Source organism: Schistocerca americana, chromosome 6 (assembly GCF_021461395.2).
Source record: "Schistocerca americana isolate TAMUIC-IGC-003095 chromosome 6, iqSchAmer2.1, whole genome shotgun sequence".
Taxonomy (NCBI): Eukaryota; Metazoa; Arthropoda; class Insecta; order Orthoptera; family Acrididae; genus Schistocerca; species Schistocerca americana.
The window spans coordinates 79,197,050-79,213,586 of record NC_060124.1 but is presented as its reverse complement, the minus strand read 5'-3'; the positions used below and the strand labels follow the sequence as shown (position 1 = coordinate 79,213,586).

General features: G+C 38.9%; 1 protein-coding gene across 2 annotated transcripts in view; it reads right to left on the bottom strand.

The window, feature by feature from the left end:
• Positions 1 to 16,537, bottom strand: part of LOC124619359 (DDB1- and CUL4-associated factor 8-like) — a 117,445-nt gene that overhangs the window by 61,709 nt on the left and 39,199 nt on the right. For both annotated transcript variants that reach the window (XM_047145680.1, XM_047145681.1), the window contains exons 5-6: positions 5,279 to 5,514; positions 1,680 to 1,857 (exon numbers count right to left, since the gene is read on the bottom strand). In XM_047145680.1, the coding sequence (XP_047001636.1) occupies positions 1,680 to 1,857; positions 5,279 to 5,514 (414 nt within the window). The remainder of the gene's footprint in view (positions 1 to 1,679; positions 1,858 to 5,278; positions 5,515 to 16,537) is intronic.

The following is a 16,537-nucleotide window of genomic DNA, read 5'->3' as shown; positions in this document are numbered from 1 at the left end:
CACCACTGGTGATCGTCGAGGGGACACTGAATAGTGCACGGTACATCCAAACCGTCATCGAACCCATCGTTCTACCATTCCTAGACCGGCAAGGGAACTTGCTGTTCCAACAGGACAATGCACGTCCGCATGTATCCCGTGCCACCCAACGTGCTCTAGAAGGTGTAAGTCAACTACCCTGGCCAGCAAGATCTCCGGATCTGTCCCCCATTGAGCATGTTTGGGACTGGATGAAGCTTCGTCTCACGCTTTCTGCACGTCCAGCACGAACGCTGGTCCAACTGAGGCGCCAGGTGGAAATGGCATGGCAAGCTGTTCCACAGGACTACATCCAGCATCTCTACGATCGTCTCCATGGGAGAATAGCAGCCCGCATTGCTGCAAAAGGTGGATATACACTGTACTAGTGCCGACATTGTGCATGCTCTGTTGCCTGTGTCTATGTGCCTGTGGTTCTGTCAGTGTGATCATGTGATGTATCTGACCCCAGGAATGTGTCAATAAAGTTTCCCCTTCCTGGGACAATGAATTCACGGTGTTCTTATTTCAATTTCCAGGAGTGTATAAAAAAATCAAATTTTTTGGCCCTGGGGAGCTGTTGAATATGCAACCTGCAAGTGGTACTAGGTTCCAGGATTGGGATTTAGTAATATAGATAACCTTGGGTATTTATGAAATAACTGATTCCTCTGTTCAAGCTCTGCCGAAATACTAGTTGTCTCTCCTAGTCCAAGTGTAAAACTATCTGGAATCATGGAAAGAAACCACATAAGTAATACTTTTTAATTTAAAATCATTATTTATTCAATAATTCCAAATTCTAAGCCTTAAGTATGGAATCCAAACTCTATAACTAATGCTTTTCTTATAATGATAAACTTTCTCCAAGCAATCCAATTGTACCACTTAAAGCCCACTATAAAACTGTTTTGAACCAGGTTTTTGGTTTACATCAAATCTACTAAACTGTATTAAATCACCAGCTGATCTCCACTAATGACCAAATTTTGTCTGTATTCAACACAGAATTGCACTGCACAACAGTACTATTTCTTGGTGCCTCAACATTCTAACACTTTTTTCTGAAGTGCACAAATTTTTTGATGGGTTAACGTATTATCAAGAAGAGATGTAGACCTACATATTTGGGAATGACACCAAGAAATAAGTGTGAGAAGTGGACAAAATAAACAGAACTGTATCAAGTTGAGACCAACTGAATGAAGAAGGAAGAAAGAGACACTGTGTACCACCGTATGTGTTTTCAAATTGAGAGAGACTAGACAACTATTTCTGTTTTCTTGAAGATGAACAGCAAAATTCTATTACCATTAATTTGAAACTGCCAACTACAGTAATGAAATTTTCTACAAATGAAGTAGAGTTTCAGCTTGCATGGTTAGCCAAACTCAGGAATCCAAACATACAAAAAGCCCATCTAGAACACAAACAAAATAAGAAATGAGCACATTATTATGATGGAGGAAAACCAGTGAGGATTCCCTATGGAACTTCTTTATTGTGCCACCTAACAGAATCACTTCTTCTGTTATGAGTATCATCAAACCTTCAATTTATATATAAATACTTACACCAGGCTTACTGTTCAGATATCACCTTCCATGCCACCACAGCAAAATTATAACAAAACTGATCAAAAAAACTTGCATTAAGCTCACCAGATGGCTGGGACAGAACTTTGTAACAGGCTGCGCATTACTTTCAGAACAATGGCGACGATCGTAGATTCGTACAGCACAGTTACGGCCACTGACACAGAAGAGGTTGCTGTCTAATGGATTGGTATGGATGCTATACAAAGCAATCTTCTTATCACGTTCCTTCGCCACCAGCAGCCTACATGTAAGGAAATAAATTACAGAGTAACTACTATCTTACTTTGTACATCGCAACAGGCCCAAGTCATTACAATTAGAGAAAGGAAGTGCTTAGAAATGTGTGGGGCAATAGGTTATACTTCTAAACACAAACAAACAAACAAACACACAAACACACACACACACAAACACACACACACACACACACACACACACACACACACACACCTGATATTCCATCAAGTGTTAAAATACCAATATTATTTTCTATTTTATCTCCCTGGCACTGTTTCAACATTTATCTTTTCACATCAATAAACCATAAAGTTTGGTTTTAGAGTAAAATCCCACTGATTTGAAAGTGTTTTTATTTGAAAGTGTGGGTACAAGATACTGGTGTCTTTCCTAGCTGTCTCACAGTTCAACTTATCCATACAAGCATAATTACTTAAAGAAAACCAACTACCCATTTTTTTTTCAGTGTGCAAATATAATAAAATGGAAATCAAGTAACTGATTGAGGTTTTCGAAGTTTTATATGTTTCAGTTAATTATTCCCCACTGAATAATTGTCAGCTAGGTCACATTTAGCTTGAGTGACAGGAGTGTAAAGCACAGGCAGGGAAAGGAAATATATCACAGTAATGCGAGATAAAACGTGCATGTCTCAGCAGTCCCAGCTGAATTAATGAAGAAAAAGTAGTAAAAATATGAATCACAAGGGGAGACAATGGAAAATTGCTCTGTCATCATCAGTTAAATATTTACTTTCAAGAGATGGGTTGGTTAATATCACTGGTGTGTTCTGCCTGGTGCAATATATTATTGTAGTTGTAATAAAGACAGTGAATCTTCAAAAATTCCAGAAACATTTCTGCTACACTAAGATGTTTGTTTTCTGAACTTTAACTGTACTCACTCCAATTGATCCTAGTCCACAACAATAATTCTATTTCTGCAAGTTGGTAGACAAATGGAGCACTTCACACAAAGATACGACAGCACTGGCGAAAAAGTTTTACTCGGTACCTTTCACTGTACACTTTAATGGAGATGTAGCCAATGAACTGACAATCTAAATATTTTTATCTATAGAAGTATTAAGGCAAATCTTAACCACAATTTTACAGAAGGTATACAGTGTGTAAGTTAACTTTATATGCCAACATCACATTTCTGATATTAAAAATGTCTTGTTCATCACTGCCGTAATTCCAATGACTTCTTGTTAAAGCTTTATTATGAGTCCATTGGAAATGAATAACTGTTAAATTTTACAATATGAATTAAATACAAAATAGTAGGCACAGAAAGAAAAAAATATAGTTATTTTTTATTCTAATGAAGAAACTCTCACAGAAAACTAAATAACACTGTTGAGCATTTGACCATATCAGTCTCCCAGCTGCCTAATTGTCTGCTACTGCTGCTGACATGTACCACATAATTTCCATGCTTGTTATATTATCTCAGTTGAGAAATTGCTATTTTCTGAGTGACACATAGGAGTTTTAATTACCTAGTTCAATTTTGTGAACTATATTCTCGTAGAGAAAACGATTTTGAATTTTACAATGAGCATACATACGGCAATCTGTACCTTGTATGGCCTATCTAAGTAAATAATATATCTCTCTGGAGTAATACGGTGCTAATTAATATTAATAATGAAATTGTATACACACAAGTAGTGAAACTAGTATACTCGTTTCTCAAGAAGCTTTAATCTCATTTCACTACTTACTTTTCTTCACCCCGGAGGCCTACATTTTTATGGTGGATTATGACTGCAGGCTGGGGTGCACAACAACCTGGCCCTGTCCACAATGCTGTTCCACTTGTCTAACTATGTCTACACTGATATTTCACTTTCAGTATACCAGTATACCTGGCCCCAAAAAGCATCTGCATTCTACACTCTAAAAAAATCAGTGTTTGATCCTTTAATTTTTGTAACTCTAGTGTAATTTACTGTCATGACCGCATTTAATTATCCATAACTGCGTGCTCCCTCTCTCTCTGTTTCCCTTACCTCTCCTTATCTGACACACATATTTTATCCACCTTCCAATATTTTTATTAACTACTAGATGTGCTCAGCCATTCATTGCTATGGCTCAGTCTGGTTAAATGGAAAAGGAAGGAAAGACAAAGCATATGTTTCTAATATGTATGGGAATTGGATATACATCCTAATCTCCTCCCCCTATCTCTGCTCATCCCCTCCTTTGAACTGTCTATATCCATTTCCTCCCACCCCTATCCATCTCTCTCTGACCTTGAGCCACATTGTAGTAGTATTATACTCACAAGCCGGTAATCCGTAAATACAGTTTTCCTGCCTGCTAACAAGTTTTCACTGTTATTTATATATCTTATATCCATCAGAATGTTCATTAACAGTACTGTGTAAAAATTTAAAGTATCTCAGTTAAGAAATTTCTCAAGATTTTTGGTAATACCATTTCCTGTTTATATATTACACATTTATTTATATATTATACATATTAAAAATAGGTATATAAAAATACGCACTTATTCAAATGCAATGCTGTGTCAAAATTTCAAAGCAATTGGTGAGCAGATTAAAACAGACTCAAAATCAGGACCTTTGCCTTTTGCGGGCAAGTGCTCTACTGACTGAATTACCCAAGCATGAATCATGAACCATCCTCACATCTTTACTTTCGCCAGTATCACATCTCATATCTCCAAATTCCATAGCTGCTCTCCAGCGAATCTTGCAGGGCTAACATTCCCGGAAGAAAGGATACTGCAGAGATATGACTTGCCACAGCCTGGCTGATGTTTCCTGAATGAAACTTTCACTCTGCAGCGGAGTGTATACTGATGTTAAACTTCTTGGCACACTAAAGCTGCGTGCCACTCCAAGACTATAATGGCAAATGTAAAACTGTGAGGATGTTTCATGATTCATGCTTGGGTAACTCAATCGGTAAAGCACTTTCTCACGAAAGGCGAAGGTCCCAAGTTCGAATCTCAGTTTTGATCTGCCAGGAAGTTCCATATCAACACACACTCTGCTGCAGAATGAAAGCTTCATTCTCACTTACATTTTTATTCACTAAGCACCTTTCACTGTACACTTTAATGGAGATATAGCCAATGAACTTACAATCTAAATATTTTTTCCATCTTCATAGATGGAAATGTTCATTTGTACGAAATTTTAAAACTCCAAAAGTTCTTCATTGCATGCTTTGAAATTTTGACACCACGGTGCATTTGGATACATGCAATTGCAACTTTATTTATTTAGATACACTATTCTGACTATTATTTTTTTTTCTTTCCAACACAATGTATTAGTAGATATTCCACTTAGAAGTCACACTGAATATTTTGGTATATTTTACTAAAATTTGTAGTATTTGCTCCATTACGAACTCATTTCATGACAGAAGACACAACCTACTTACTTGTCAGGCTTTGGTGCACGCACATCCACCGACATTACAACTGCATCTTCACCAGAGCTTAAGAAGACGTGTGGGCTGTCTGGCAGTATGGACAGCTTGTGGGCTGGTCCACGGTGCTGTGCAAGGCGTCGAGTTGCACGACATTGTCCTGTGGAGGAAAGCTCCGCCAGACGCACCTGGCCATCTCGTCCACAAGATACAACGTGTGTGTCACCCCGCAGGGGAAGGAATTTTACCTGTCAAAAATAACTACTATTAACGCCGATGGTAACAAACTTGTGAAATTTTTTATCGGTATTCAATGTGTGTGTTGGAAAGGCCACTTATTAAATGAAGTTAAAGGTTTACTTTTGGTCAGAAAAATGATCAGGCTTTACAGTGGCTCCATCAACATTTCTAGCGGCAGATGTGGACTCTGACCATAATGGTTATGACCTGCAGATTAAAACTGAAGAAATTTGTGAAAAGTAGAAAATTATGGCAGTGGCACCTGGACAAATTTAAAGAACCTGAGTGGTTAACACAAGATATACTGAATTTAATTAACAAAAGAAGAAGTGTAAACATGCAGCAAATAAAAACGCAAAAAAGGAATACAGGTGTTCAAAAATAAGACTGACAGGAAGAGCAAAATCGCAAAGCAGGAATGGCTAGACAAGAAATACACAACGAGAAATGCAAGACTGTAGAAATATGCACTTGGAAGAAGATAGGTACCAACTATAGGAAAAATAGTCCTTTCGCGGCTAGCAGGCATACATGAATGTCTTGCAGGCAGAGATCCAGATGGCTACAGGTGTACATGTACACCCAGCAGTTAGAAAGGCAAGACAGCCACAGGCTTTCATTTACACCTGGTAGGTGGGAAGGCATGATAGCTAAGGGCCAGGGTGAGGAAGTGAGTAAATGTGCACTATAGAATGGTGGCTCACTGTTGTCCACATTTCAGCATTCCTAACAACGCAATCATTATCTGTTTCTCTGGTCTGAAAGCACTTAAGCTTTCACCTGCTTCCTGTTCCTTTCAGCTTACAAGTCGATCTTAGATACAATTAATTTTGTAACCTACTCAATACAAAAGACGACAACATATATATTCTGAAGGCCATGAATTATTCTAATGAACTGACATATAGATGTGGCAAAAGCGAAACCATGCAGAAAACAAGTGCATTTTCTCAGTAACGCTCACTGCCATACGGAACAGCAAATGACACACCATGGGCAACAACAGCAATTTGCTTTCTTAATCTACAAAGTATATACGATATAAACACACACAAACTGAAAGATTCTACAGGATGTATGTACACATTTCCAAAGGCAAACAATGCAAGAAAATATGTACAGTTTCTCAGCAAAATTCACTGTCGCAGGGAACAGAAACGCCACACACTGGCAAACAAATGCAATTTGATTTCCTAATGTACAATGTATACGATGCAAAAATATATAGTTTGAAAGGGCATCAGTTGGTCTACAGAACTGGTGTTTCAAAAGGCAAACAGTACAGCAGATACATACACTTTCTCAGTAATACTCGCCACCATGCAGAAAAGAAGACAGTCTGAGTTTTGAATGGCTACACTTGGACTGCTGATTTTAAGACTATGTATCTTGAAACTTATTTGTCCCGTATTAATGTAATTTTAATATGTTGTAGGCACCTATATAAAGCAGAGTAAGTCTCAAGTTACAGTATTTTCCAAACACAATTTTTTTAGCATTTTTCTCAAATAATTTTTTCTCAGCACAGAATAAACTTATAACAGAAAGGTTGGATCACTTTTTAAGCTTTCTTTTATGGTTATGATAAACAGCAGCTAGTGTGACCGTACAATGTAATACTGATTTTATAAGGAGTATTATTGAAGAATGGAACGTTGAAATGTGCGGTTAGCCTATATTGGCCGTAGCCTGCGGTGATCATCATGGTGTCAGCTATCTGCTTGTGAGGCACATAACACATTCGTCCTCATTGGCCAACAGAAACATGGCAGGACCTATGATATGCTTGTAAAGCCCTTGTGTGATAAATCATACTACTGTCGCGTATCATCATGGTGACAACCAAAACTTTGGGACATGTTTCATGGTGAATGTCGAGTGATACTAATGTGTGTGTACACACAAGGACTAAGTTTTCTGTAAAAATGAATGATTTGATAAAGTACAATCCCTATGTATTTATTCTAAATTTTACTCTCTCTCAACAATCCACCATTTTCGCTAATCCGGCACCCCTACGTGTGAGGAGTGGTGGGTTTAGCTAGAGTCTAGTGTACTACTACTACTACTACTACTACTACTACAACTAGGTACCCTCTGCCGTACACCATATAGTGGCTGCAGAGTAAACTAGGTACCATTTGCCATATACCATATGGTGGCTGCAGATGAAGAATTAAATATGGTGATGCCGATTGAATTATGTTTGAAAATTAGACACAAAATAGTCCAAGACGGCCACTAGCAAGGCTGTGGGTGGTATCAGCCATCAGGATGACATTTTTGTGTGATAAAAGTAGTACATATCAGCTGGTGTTTATACTCAGCAGTGTCAAAAGTGACATTTGTCTTGAGGCACAATATCTGAAAGAGAGTTATGGTGCAAATAAGGCTGTTCAAGTGCTCAAAGTTTTGAAGTGCAATTGGTCACCACGAGCATGAAGGGACCATCATCATGAGCACTCCTCCCATGGTGCTTAGCTTGAGCCAGTACTCGTGCTGCATCTGCATGTTGCACATCATCAGCTAAGCTTAGAGAGCAGCAAGCCAACTTCAGTGCTGCATCAAGAGTTCCCACATGCCAGCCACCCAGCCATCAGCCATCAATGACAGCTGCTGGCAACTAAGCAGGCACTATTATGGAACCGGTTTCAGCACTATGCTGTGGCATAGCTTACGAAAAGCTGTTTTGCAGGTATTCTCAAGGGCGAGAATTGTGTGGTGTCCCGATTAAAACCCACAACTTGTGTCTTAACATCTCAGTACTTTACTGTCAAATTAGTGATTGGCTGTCATGTGGCTTTTGTAGTTGACAGAGGCTCCCACCGTCCCACTTCAGTGATGTGTCTGTAACACCAACATTCAGCTTTTTGTCCTACAGGGTTCCAGGTCTGAGCCATAAGTGCAGACACTGGAGCAAACTATGTGGTTTTTGCTGGTGACAGCTGCCTTTAGACTAAGTAGCAAGGGAGGTCACATGACGCGATAACTGTGGCATCGAAGGCGAGAAGAAATGGGACACCAGTGAGTAGGAAGACCGGTGCTACTAAGACAACTAATTCAAGTGACATTGTTAGTAAAGATGCAGTTTCGAGCACACTTACTGCATAGAAAATTGTGGCAGTTGATTAAATTCTTAGTGATTTACAAACTGCACTGAAACAAACAAGATCATCAACAATAATTACAGCTCAAATCAGAAAAACAATTCGGGCATCTGCACTAACACAGGCAAAACTTGGTGACAGAATGAAGAGTTATGTGTAGAAAACAAACACCTATGCTGTGACTTGGCAGGTGCAAGTAGGCTGGAAGTGAGGACAAGACAAAGACTAAGCAGAAAGGGAGAAACTAAAGCAAGAAAAAATACAACATACAAGTGAAGTAAGGCTAGATTGCAGCTGGCACTGCTAGCGGGCCAAAAAATATTGTAGAAGCTAGGATACAACATATGTGGGCGAAGTAAATAAATATTCTGTTTTTTCAAAACTACCAACAATCAACATATGCACACTGTTGGGGAAATACTGACGAATAAAATCAATCTCCGACAAGGCACTGTGTCACAGACAGACAGCAAAAGATTGCAGGAAAAAACTGCACTGATGAAGGAATTAGGTTCGAAGGGCCAAAAAAAGAGGTGGCCATTCTTATCAATCGCAGACACTTACTGATGAGGACTTTCTCAATGAACTGTACAACACCAATCTAATGACGACCTATATAAAGAGTAGTTCAAGAGATAGGTCAAGTTATGAAGCAAAATAGGACTAAGGAGCTAGATCACACAACAAAGAAGTGTACAAAACGGGAAGTAACTAGCGTCAAATGTAGCAAACCATTGTAGTGAACCAAAAGCATAGGGTGCACGTCAAGTACGTGGCGAAGAAAGAACTGCGACAAGGCAGGGGACCAGAGTGTGTGGCATACAGACAGTTATACGACAGACAGATCACACACACATGGAATACGACCACATATATGTTCACTCACATGCCACACGAGTGTGACAGTGAGCAAACACATACTGCAGGATAAAATATCTGCACTGGGGAGTGTGACAGTGAGCAAACACATACTGCAGGATAAAATATCTGCACTGGCTACATGTAAACTCCATTTCCAACACAGTGTGGAAGAAGTGCAAATCACCATCAACCAGAACACATGACTGGTCTCATGCAGTTGCATGGCAACGACAAATAGGCTTCATAACTCACTGTTGAATGAAGTGCTTAACAGGTACATTAGAACAATAGGCTACAAAGCAACAAAGTAATGCAAGGTATAGTCGACTGCAAGATTTCTAGGCAACTCAAGCATGAACTATACAAATGTACATTTACTCAAACGGGATTAGCTTTAGGTACTGAGTTAGGAGTATGAGGTCATCAATGGGGTACGTATAAGTGAAAAGGAAATGTGTGGGTGTATCTTAAGGAAACAAAAAGCACAAAGTGCACAATCAAACATATCCTACATCACAGTATCAGATCCAGAAGAGCACCAACAGATTGACGTAAAAATCCCCATTTATCTGACACACCCATCACACAAATCATTCACACAAAAAGTAAGACCAGGCACAGAGATGAACATGTAAACCATCAAAACATCACACAGCAGAAAATGAGTGACTCGAGAGATCAGGCAGAATGCAAAAACTATGACAGAAACATTGGATAAAAAGAATATGACTCAACAAAAAATAGTCAATATGTCAAGACAGTACACTTCATTATCATGGGGGCTACACAGATGCTCACAGCAAATACTACATCCAGAACACAAATTTCCATTACAGAACACTGACTGCATTGGCAATGACAGAAATGGTAACTGACTTCTTGACAACACTGACAGCATGTTCGCAGGGTGTATACGTGGACAAGGAAAAAAAAAATCCCGGTTTTTTCCCAGATTTCCCGGTTAAAAATACACATTCTCCCGGGTGAAAAAAACAACTTTTTCCGTGTTACATGACATTTTCCCTGCGAAACTTATCAATCCTTTGAATGGTTATGATTTTATACAAGGGCTTTGAATTTCCCGGCACTTTTGAAAACGAAACTCAGGGAAAAACACACATTTTGGAATTATCTTTGATGTGCAACAACGTGTATGCTGCATATTTTTGTATTACACAAGTATACATTGGAATTCCACCAAACACCGCATGTTACTTTCCGAATCACTGGAATCGAGATTGAGATGCACTTCTGTAAGCCAGTCATAGCTCATGTCACGTGATCTCGACAGCCGATGACGGCGGATATTCAGAGCATGGGACACGTGATGTAGTCAGCCAACAGCAACATCACTGTTACGTAGCACGAACACACAAACAGGGAAAGTTAATAGTTTAAATTAGTATGCATAGCGTTGCTGCAAGAAAAACAAAGCGTTCACATATAATATCAGTCTCTAAGGTTAATAAGCTGCAAGAGAAGTTAAGCTTTTGCATATAATGTTGATATTTTTTGCGTGTGTTACACTTTAAGATATATCAGACAAATGTGCCAGTAAAATTTTTAATAGTGACATAAATGTCTGATCTTCATGGTTCGAAATTCTTCTAAATGGCCCGCCATCAAAGAGTTGATTTTTAAATGAGAGTCAAACGCTCTGTGATTTATGAAATTCATGGTACATTGTCGCACATAGTTCAACTTGCGTAAAAGGATATTTACTTTGAAAGTAACGCCTTTCAAACCACCATACACAATATTTCCTCACAACCTCTTAGAAATAGGTTCGTTTCAGCAGTTGCCAGAGAGCGCAGGTAACAGGCGACACCGCGCTTATGCAGCTACCATGACACTGGAAGCCCGTATGTACGTACATGTAAAACATTGAAAGATAATACATTATGTCATAAAAGAAACAAGACATCAAAGGATACTCCAAGAGCATCGGAATTTCTCGAACCATACTTAAATGTGCACATTTAAACTGCATACTTAAATGTGCACATTTAAACTGCATACTTAAATGTGCACATTTAAACTGCATACTTAAATGTGCACATTTAAAATGCATACTTAAATGTGCACATTTAAAATGCATACTTAAAGTGCACATTCATATGTCCAGATTCCCAATGAAGTAGACCTCATCTGATATTAAGTTTTTCAGTGTGGTTTTCAAGATTTAAATTTTCTTGGAGCAACAGTATTGTATTACACAAAACATATGTGTTCGAGGAAATGTAAGACATGTTGTTAGGTCGTAAGTGTGCCAAAGTGCAGCATTCTTTTATCGCACGTCACTGTATTTCGCTCTGTGGAATTTAAACATGTATATCTTGTAATAAATGCCAACAAATTATATTCAGGGCAGTGGAAATTGAAATGTTCTGTAATGCCTCTCCTGTTCCCAGTCAGCCTGTTGGACAGCTTGCCCCACAAAAAAAAAAAAAAAAAAAAAAATCTCTCAATTAATAGTGAATGGGATTATTTGTAATCGGGAGAACAAGAACTCTTCAGAAAATTTGCACTCTTTATTGCCTATTAGCTAACAACTTGCCCTTTTGTGTGTAATAAAATTAAATATAGGATACATAAAACCAATAAAGACACGAGCCAAGCAATAAACTACACATTTCTTCAATTAGCTCCCAGCACTTTTTTTTTTCCTATCTAATCTGGTTACAGCTTTACATGGCGTGGTTTCCTTTCTGCGAGAGAATCTATTTCCTCATCAACTTTCATCAAACATTTTGCTACATGAAAAATCGAAATGTCATAATCTAAAACTGAAAAAAACTGTCAATACAAATAATACGCAAGACTGGTGTGGTTTCTCGATCTGATTATGTCTATTTCGTCACTGTCTGCTAGATAAAACAAAATAGGTCTTTCTAATATTGCAGAAATTTTGTAACACACATCTAATAAACGAGACTGTTTTGGCACAAATGGTTATTTTTATAACATGACAGAATAGAATTCACAAAGCACCAATGTCAAATGCCTATTAGGCCTACTACAAGCAAAAAGCTTTATGTTAGGAAATAGTTTCACATTTCATTCATACGCACCAGTGTCTCAAGCATGAGATCAAAAAGTAGTATTACGAAATTTTTATATAAATTTGGAATTGTCTTATTCTTCCATAATTTGTGTGATGTCCCCGTTTCCCCTCCTTCCTCATTCTAACAAACAATCTTGTCATCACCAATCCTGTAGTTATTCCTGCCATTGCCAAAATTTGTTCGCCGATTAACTTCACAAACCCTGGCAGAATCACAGGTTTAGTTATCCCGCGATTATTCTCCGGTTAGGCGTTGTTACATGTTCGTACAACAGGTTTTCCGCGTTACTTCCAGAATATAACTTAAGCGGCTGACAACTGGTTCTTACTAACGTAGCGATCTGGCCAAAAATTTTCTGTCAAAATTTCATTTTCTTGGATGCACCGAGAAGATAATACGTAATCTTTCTCACCTGTTATTTCTGTTAGTCGTTTATTTCCATTCTGGCAGTATGAATCTATGGATTTCACTAGTAATTATAACAACACTGATCATTTGCAAATCCAATCAACCACATAATCAGATAGCGATTGGCATTCATTCATCCGTTCGGCTTAACTCCGCTCAGCTCGTGTAGCCCCGTCCCCTTTTGCCAGTGAAACATTTATTTCTAGATGCGACGAGGATTCTCCTGACAGAGGCATCACGTACACTATGCACACAATCAAAAATCAACTTATGATTCATTCAGAAATCAACTTAAAGTGTGTTCAAAAACGAACAGGGATGCGTTTCAAAATCATATGAATAATTGATAGACCAACGCGCGCTGGATTCTAGGCGCTTTGTGAAACAAGTTTTTTTTCCCCTCCAGAATATGAATTTGGAGCCCCCTTTTCCCGGTAGCATCTAGCAGCTTGCTGCGACTGCTTGCACAGCCAACAGCCACATTCCTGTAGCCGGAAGCAGGAGAATCTACTACTCAAACGCAACTCAACTGCGCATGCGCATGAGCCCGTTCGTAACTGCTAAAACAAATCTAATGTAAACAGTTATGACTTCACGCTCATCGGAGGTAATTTGTTGTTATGAAGCGTTGCTTAGTCTTCCTAAAGCCTTTGACACATTTTGCTGTTGGCACATGCTTGCATGAGCACTGTGTGTCGTCGTTGTATATGGCACATTTCCTTTGTAATTTAAGTTACTTTCGTTTTTTTCTCTCATTTATATTTTATTGTTGAAGTATTATTCTGCAGTAGTGGGATACAGTAATATCCATTGTTAGAGTATCAGTTCTTACCAGTCAAAATTACAAAAATTTAACAGAGAACTAGAACAATGAAAAATTCCCGGAATTCTAAAAAATTCCCGGGTTTTTCCCGGTTTTCCCCCGGATGAAAAAATTCCCGGGTTTTCCCGGATCTCCCGGGTCGTATACACCCTGACAGACATACTGAGCCAGACACAGCAGACCACAGATGACGACACACGAGCCAAACATCCAGCAAATACAGACAAAGAAGAAACTGACTAAAAAAATAAAATGTGGAAACAGAACAAGCACTCACAGAATCCAACAAAACTACTTCTATGACTACAGGACCCCAGAGAATAGCTTGCACATTAACAAACTGGAACAATGAGATATCTTTCAAAATTCCTAATGTTTCATAACATGCAAAATGCACCCAAATGGGAGCACATTATGCTTTTCCTCTACTGAACAATTAAACCAAATGATCTTAAAGGTTGAAACTATCCCGAATGATACCCACATACTGCTTGAACTCTTAGAGAAAGCATGAGTACAGAGATTGGAAGGTGTATAGACTTTGTGATGGCACATGGTCACATATTCTTTGATTCAAGTAGGATAGACATAAAATGCTTGTTTTCACCAAGCATCCATGATGCTGTTCCAATTAAATGCTATGCAGGTACTGTGAATGTGAAGCTGCAAAATGTCAGACGAGGTGTGTACTAACATGGTGTGCTTACAAGAACCATACACAAGGAACAGATGACTGACTGGTCTTGCAAAGAACGCAACAGTGACCACACGGGGGCAGCGAACCGAAAGCTGTTATCATATTAGTCAACAGGCAACGGACTGCTACAAAGATGTCACAAATATACTCTGATCATGTTGTGACGGTACAAATATGTAACGGAAATTATGTATGGGTAATTTTGTCATTTATGCACAGTTTTCAGATGAGATTAATCCAAACAGAAAATGGAGAACTGCACAACACGCATAACATAAAAAATTAATCACCACTGCAGATATCAATGTATATTCAACACTATGGCAGTCATCACAGACAAATACTTTGCAACGCTACATTAATGACTGATACTGATGAACAACCTATACAAAAGTAATAGGGAGGATTAATCCCACACACATAGCAATACTGACATTACAGCAGCAAATATGAAATCTATTAGGCTCATCACATCATCAGACATATTCAACAGGGCTAGACGTAGATTTCATAATATCAGTCACGAACACTGCCAGACACATGACAAGAAACACACAACAACTGGTTTATGTTGAGTAAAGCAGACTGGCAGACATTACAGGACTTTGTAGCGATGTACAAACTATCACAGATTGAAGGCAACACTGATTACAAGATATACAGACAGACGCAGATCTTGCAAGAGGCGAAAGATAAAGCAATCCCAACAGCAACAAGAATAGAAAGAAAATACTCTGGTCAAATGAACTTACCAAACTCAAAAGAGATTCAAGAATCAAACACCGATTCCAACATAGGGCAGTAACTGCTAGAGAGGGACAAATATGACCAACATTTTAGGGAGGCGAAGCAAAAGTACAACCATCTGCTACACCAAAGAGACAACTTATGGGGAGCACAGTACAAATTGATGACAGACAGGATAAAACAGTTTTGTTCTAGCCACAATTAGGTAGTATGACAGAACCTTCACACAGGGATCAAGTAGTACAGAGGAATTTCTGCTTTATGAGCTCCTTCCCAATGACAACCACAACACAGATGATGCACACCAATTTAAAAGCTATAATACAAACAGAATACACAACAGAGATAATCACCTGCTGCTTTGACCAGTATGAGGTAGTGCTACCCATTGCTGAATTAAAAGTTAAAAAAGCACTAGGCCCACACGGCATCCACTTTTAGACCCTTAAGCAAACAGCACTGCAGATTACCCCACTTTTACACGAAGTAATACATGAAGCTTTAAGACTGGGAAGAGTACTTGCAACCTGGAAATTAGCAAACATAGTAATCATCTAGACCAACCAATCCAAAGTCATATAGGGCAATCTACTTTATTAACACCTTGGCTAAGGCCCAGGAGCAGCTCCTGTGCAACCAGTTACAGCGGCAACAAATGGGGCTCAATCCACACCAATACAGGCTCCATGAGAATAAATCAGTGGACAATATAATTAACTGAGCATTTGAATTAGCACACAGTGTCAATTGCAAGCACATAATGGCCATACCCTCAATATCACCACAGAATTTGATAACCTCTGGTGGCCAGTGACGTTCGTGAGACTACAAGAGCTGTAGGTGTCAGTGATACTGTACAATGGTCAACTAGACTACTGTGATAATAGAATAGTGGCAGGTGAGTAAAAGTTATCACGAGAACCACAAAGGCGTGCCCCGCATGGTTCAATCTGTGGTTCCATCTTTTGGGATCTGTCCATTGAGCTCTTCCTAACAGAAATGGACACGGATACACACACTCATGAGACTGTCCCACACAATGATGATTTGCTGGTTGTTGTGTCAGTCAAATCAAGAAAGGAACTGGAAACCAAAGCCAGTGGCATTCTACACAAGACAGACAAAAGGTGCCTGAAAAACAAGCTCAGTGCGGATCAGGATGAAACAACCCACATATTACTGAAAGGAAAGCTACAGAGATGAGTGCCGATAAAACACACACACACACACACACACAGGTGCGCGCGCAAAAGCTACAGAGAGATCCAATTATAAAACTGCACGAGACAAATATTCACAGAAAACACTTAACCAGATATTTGG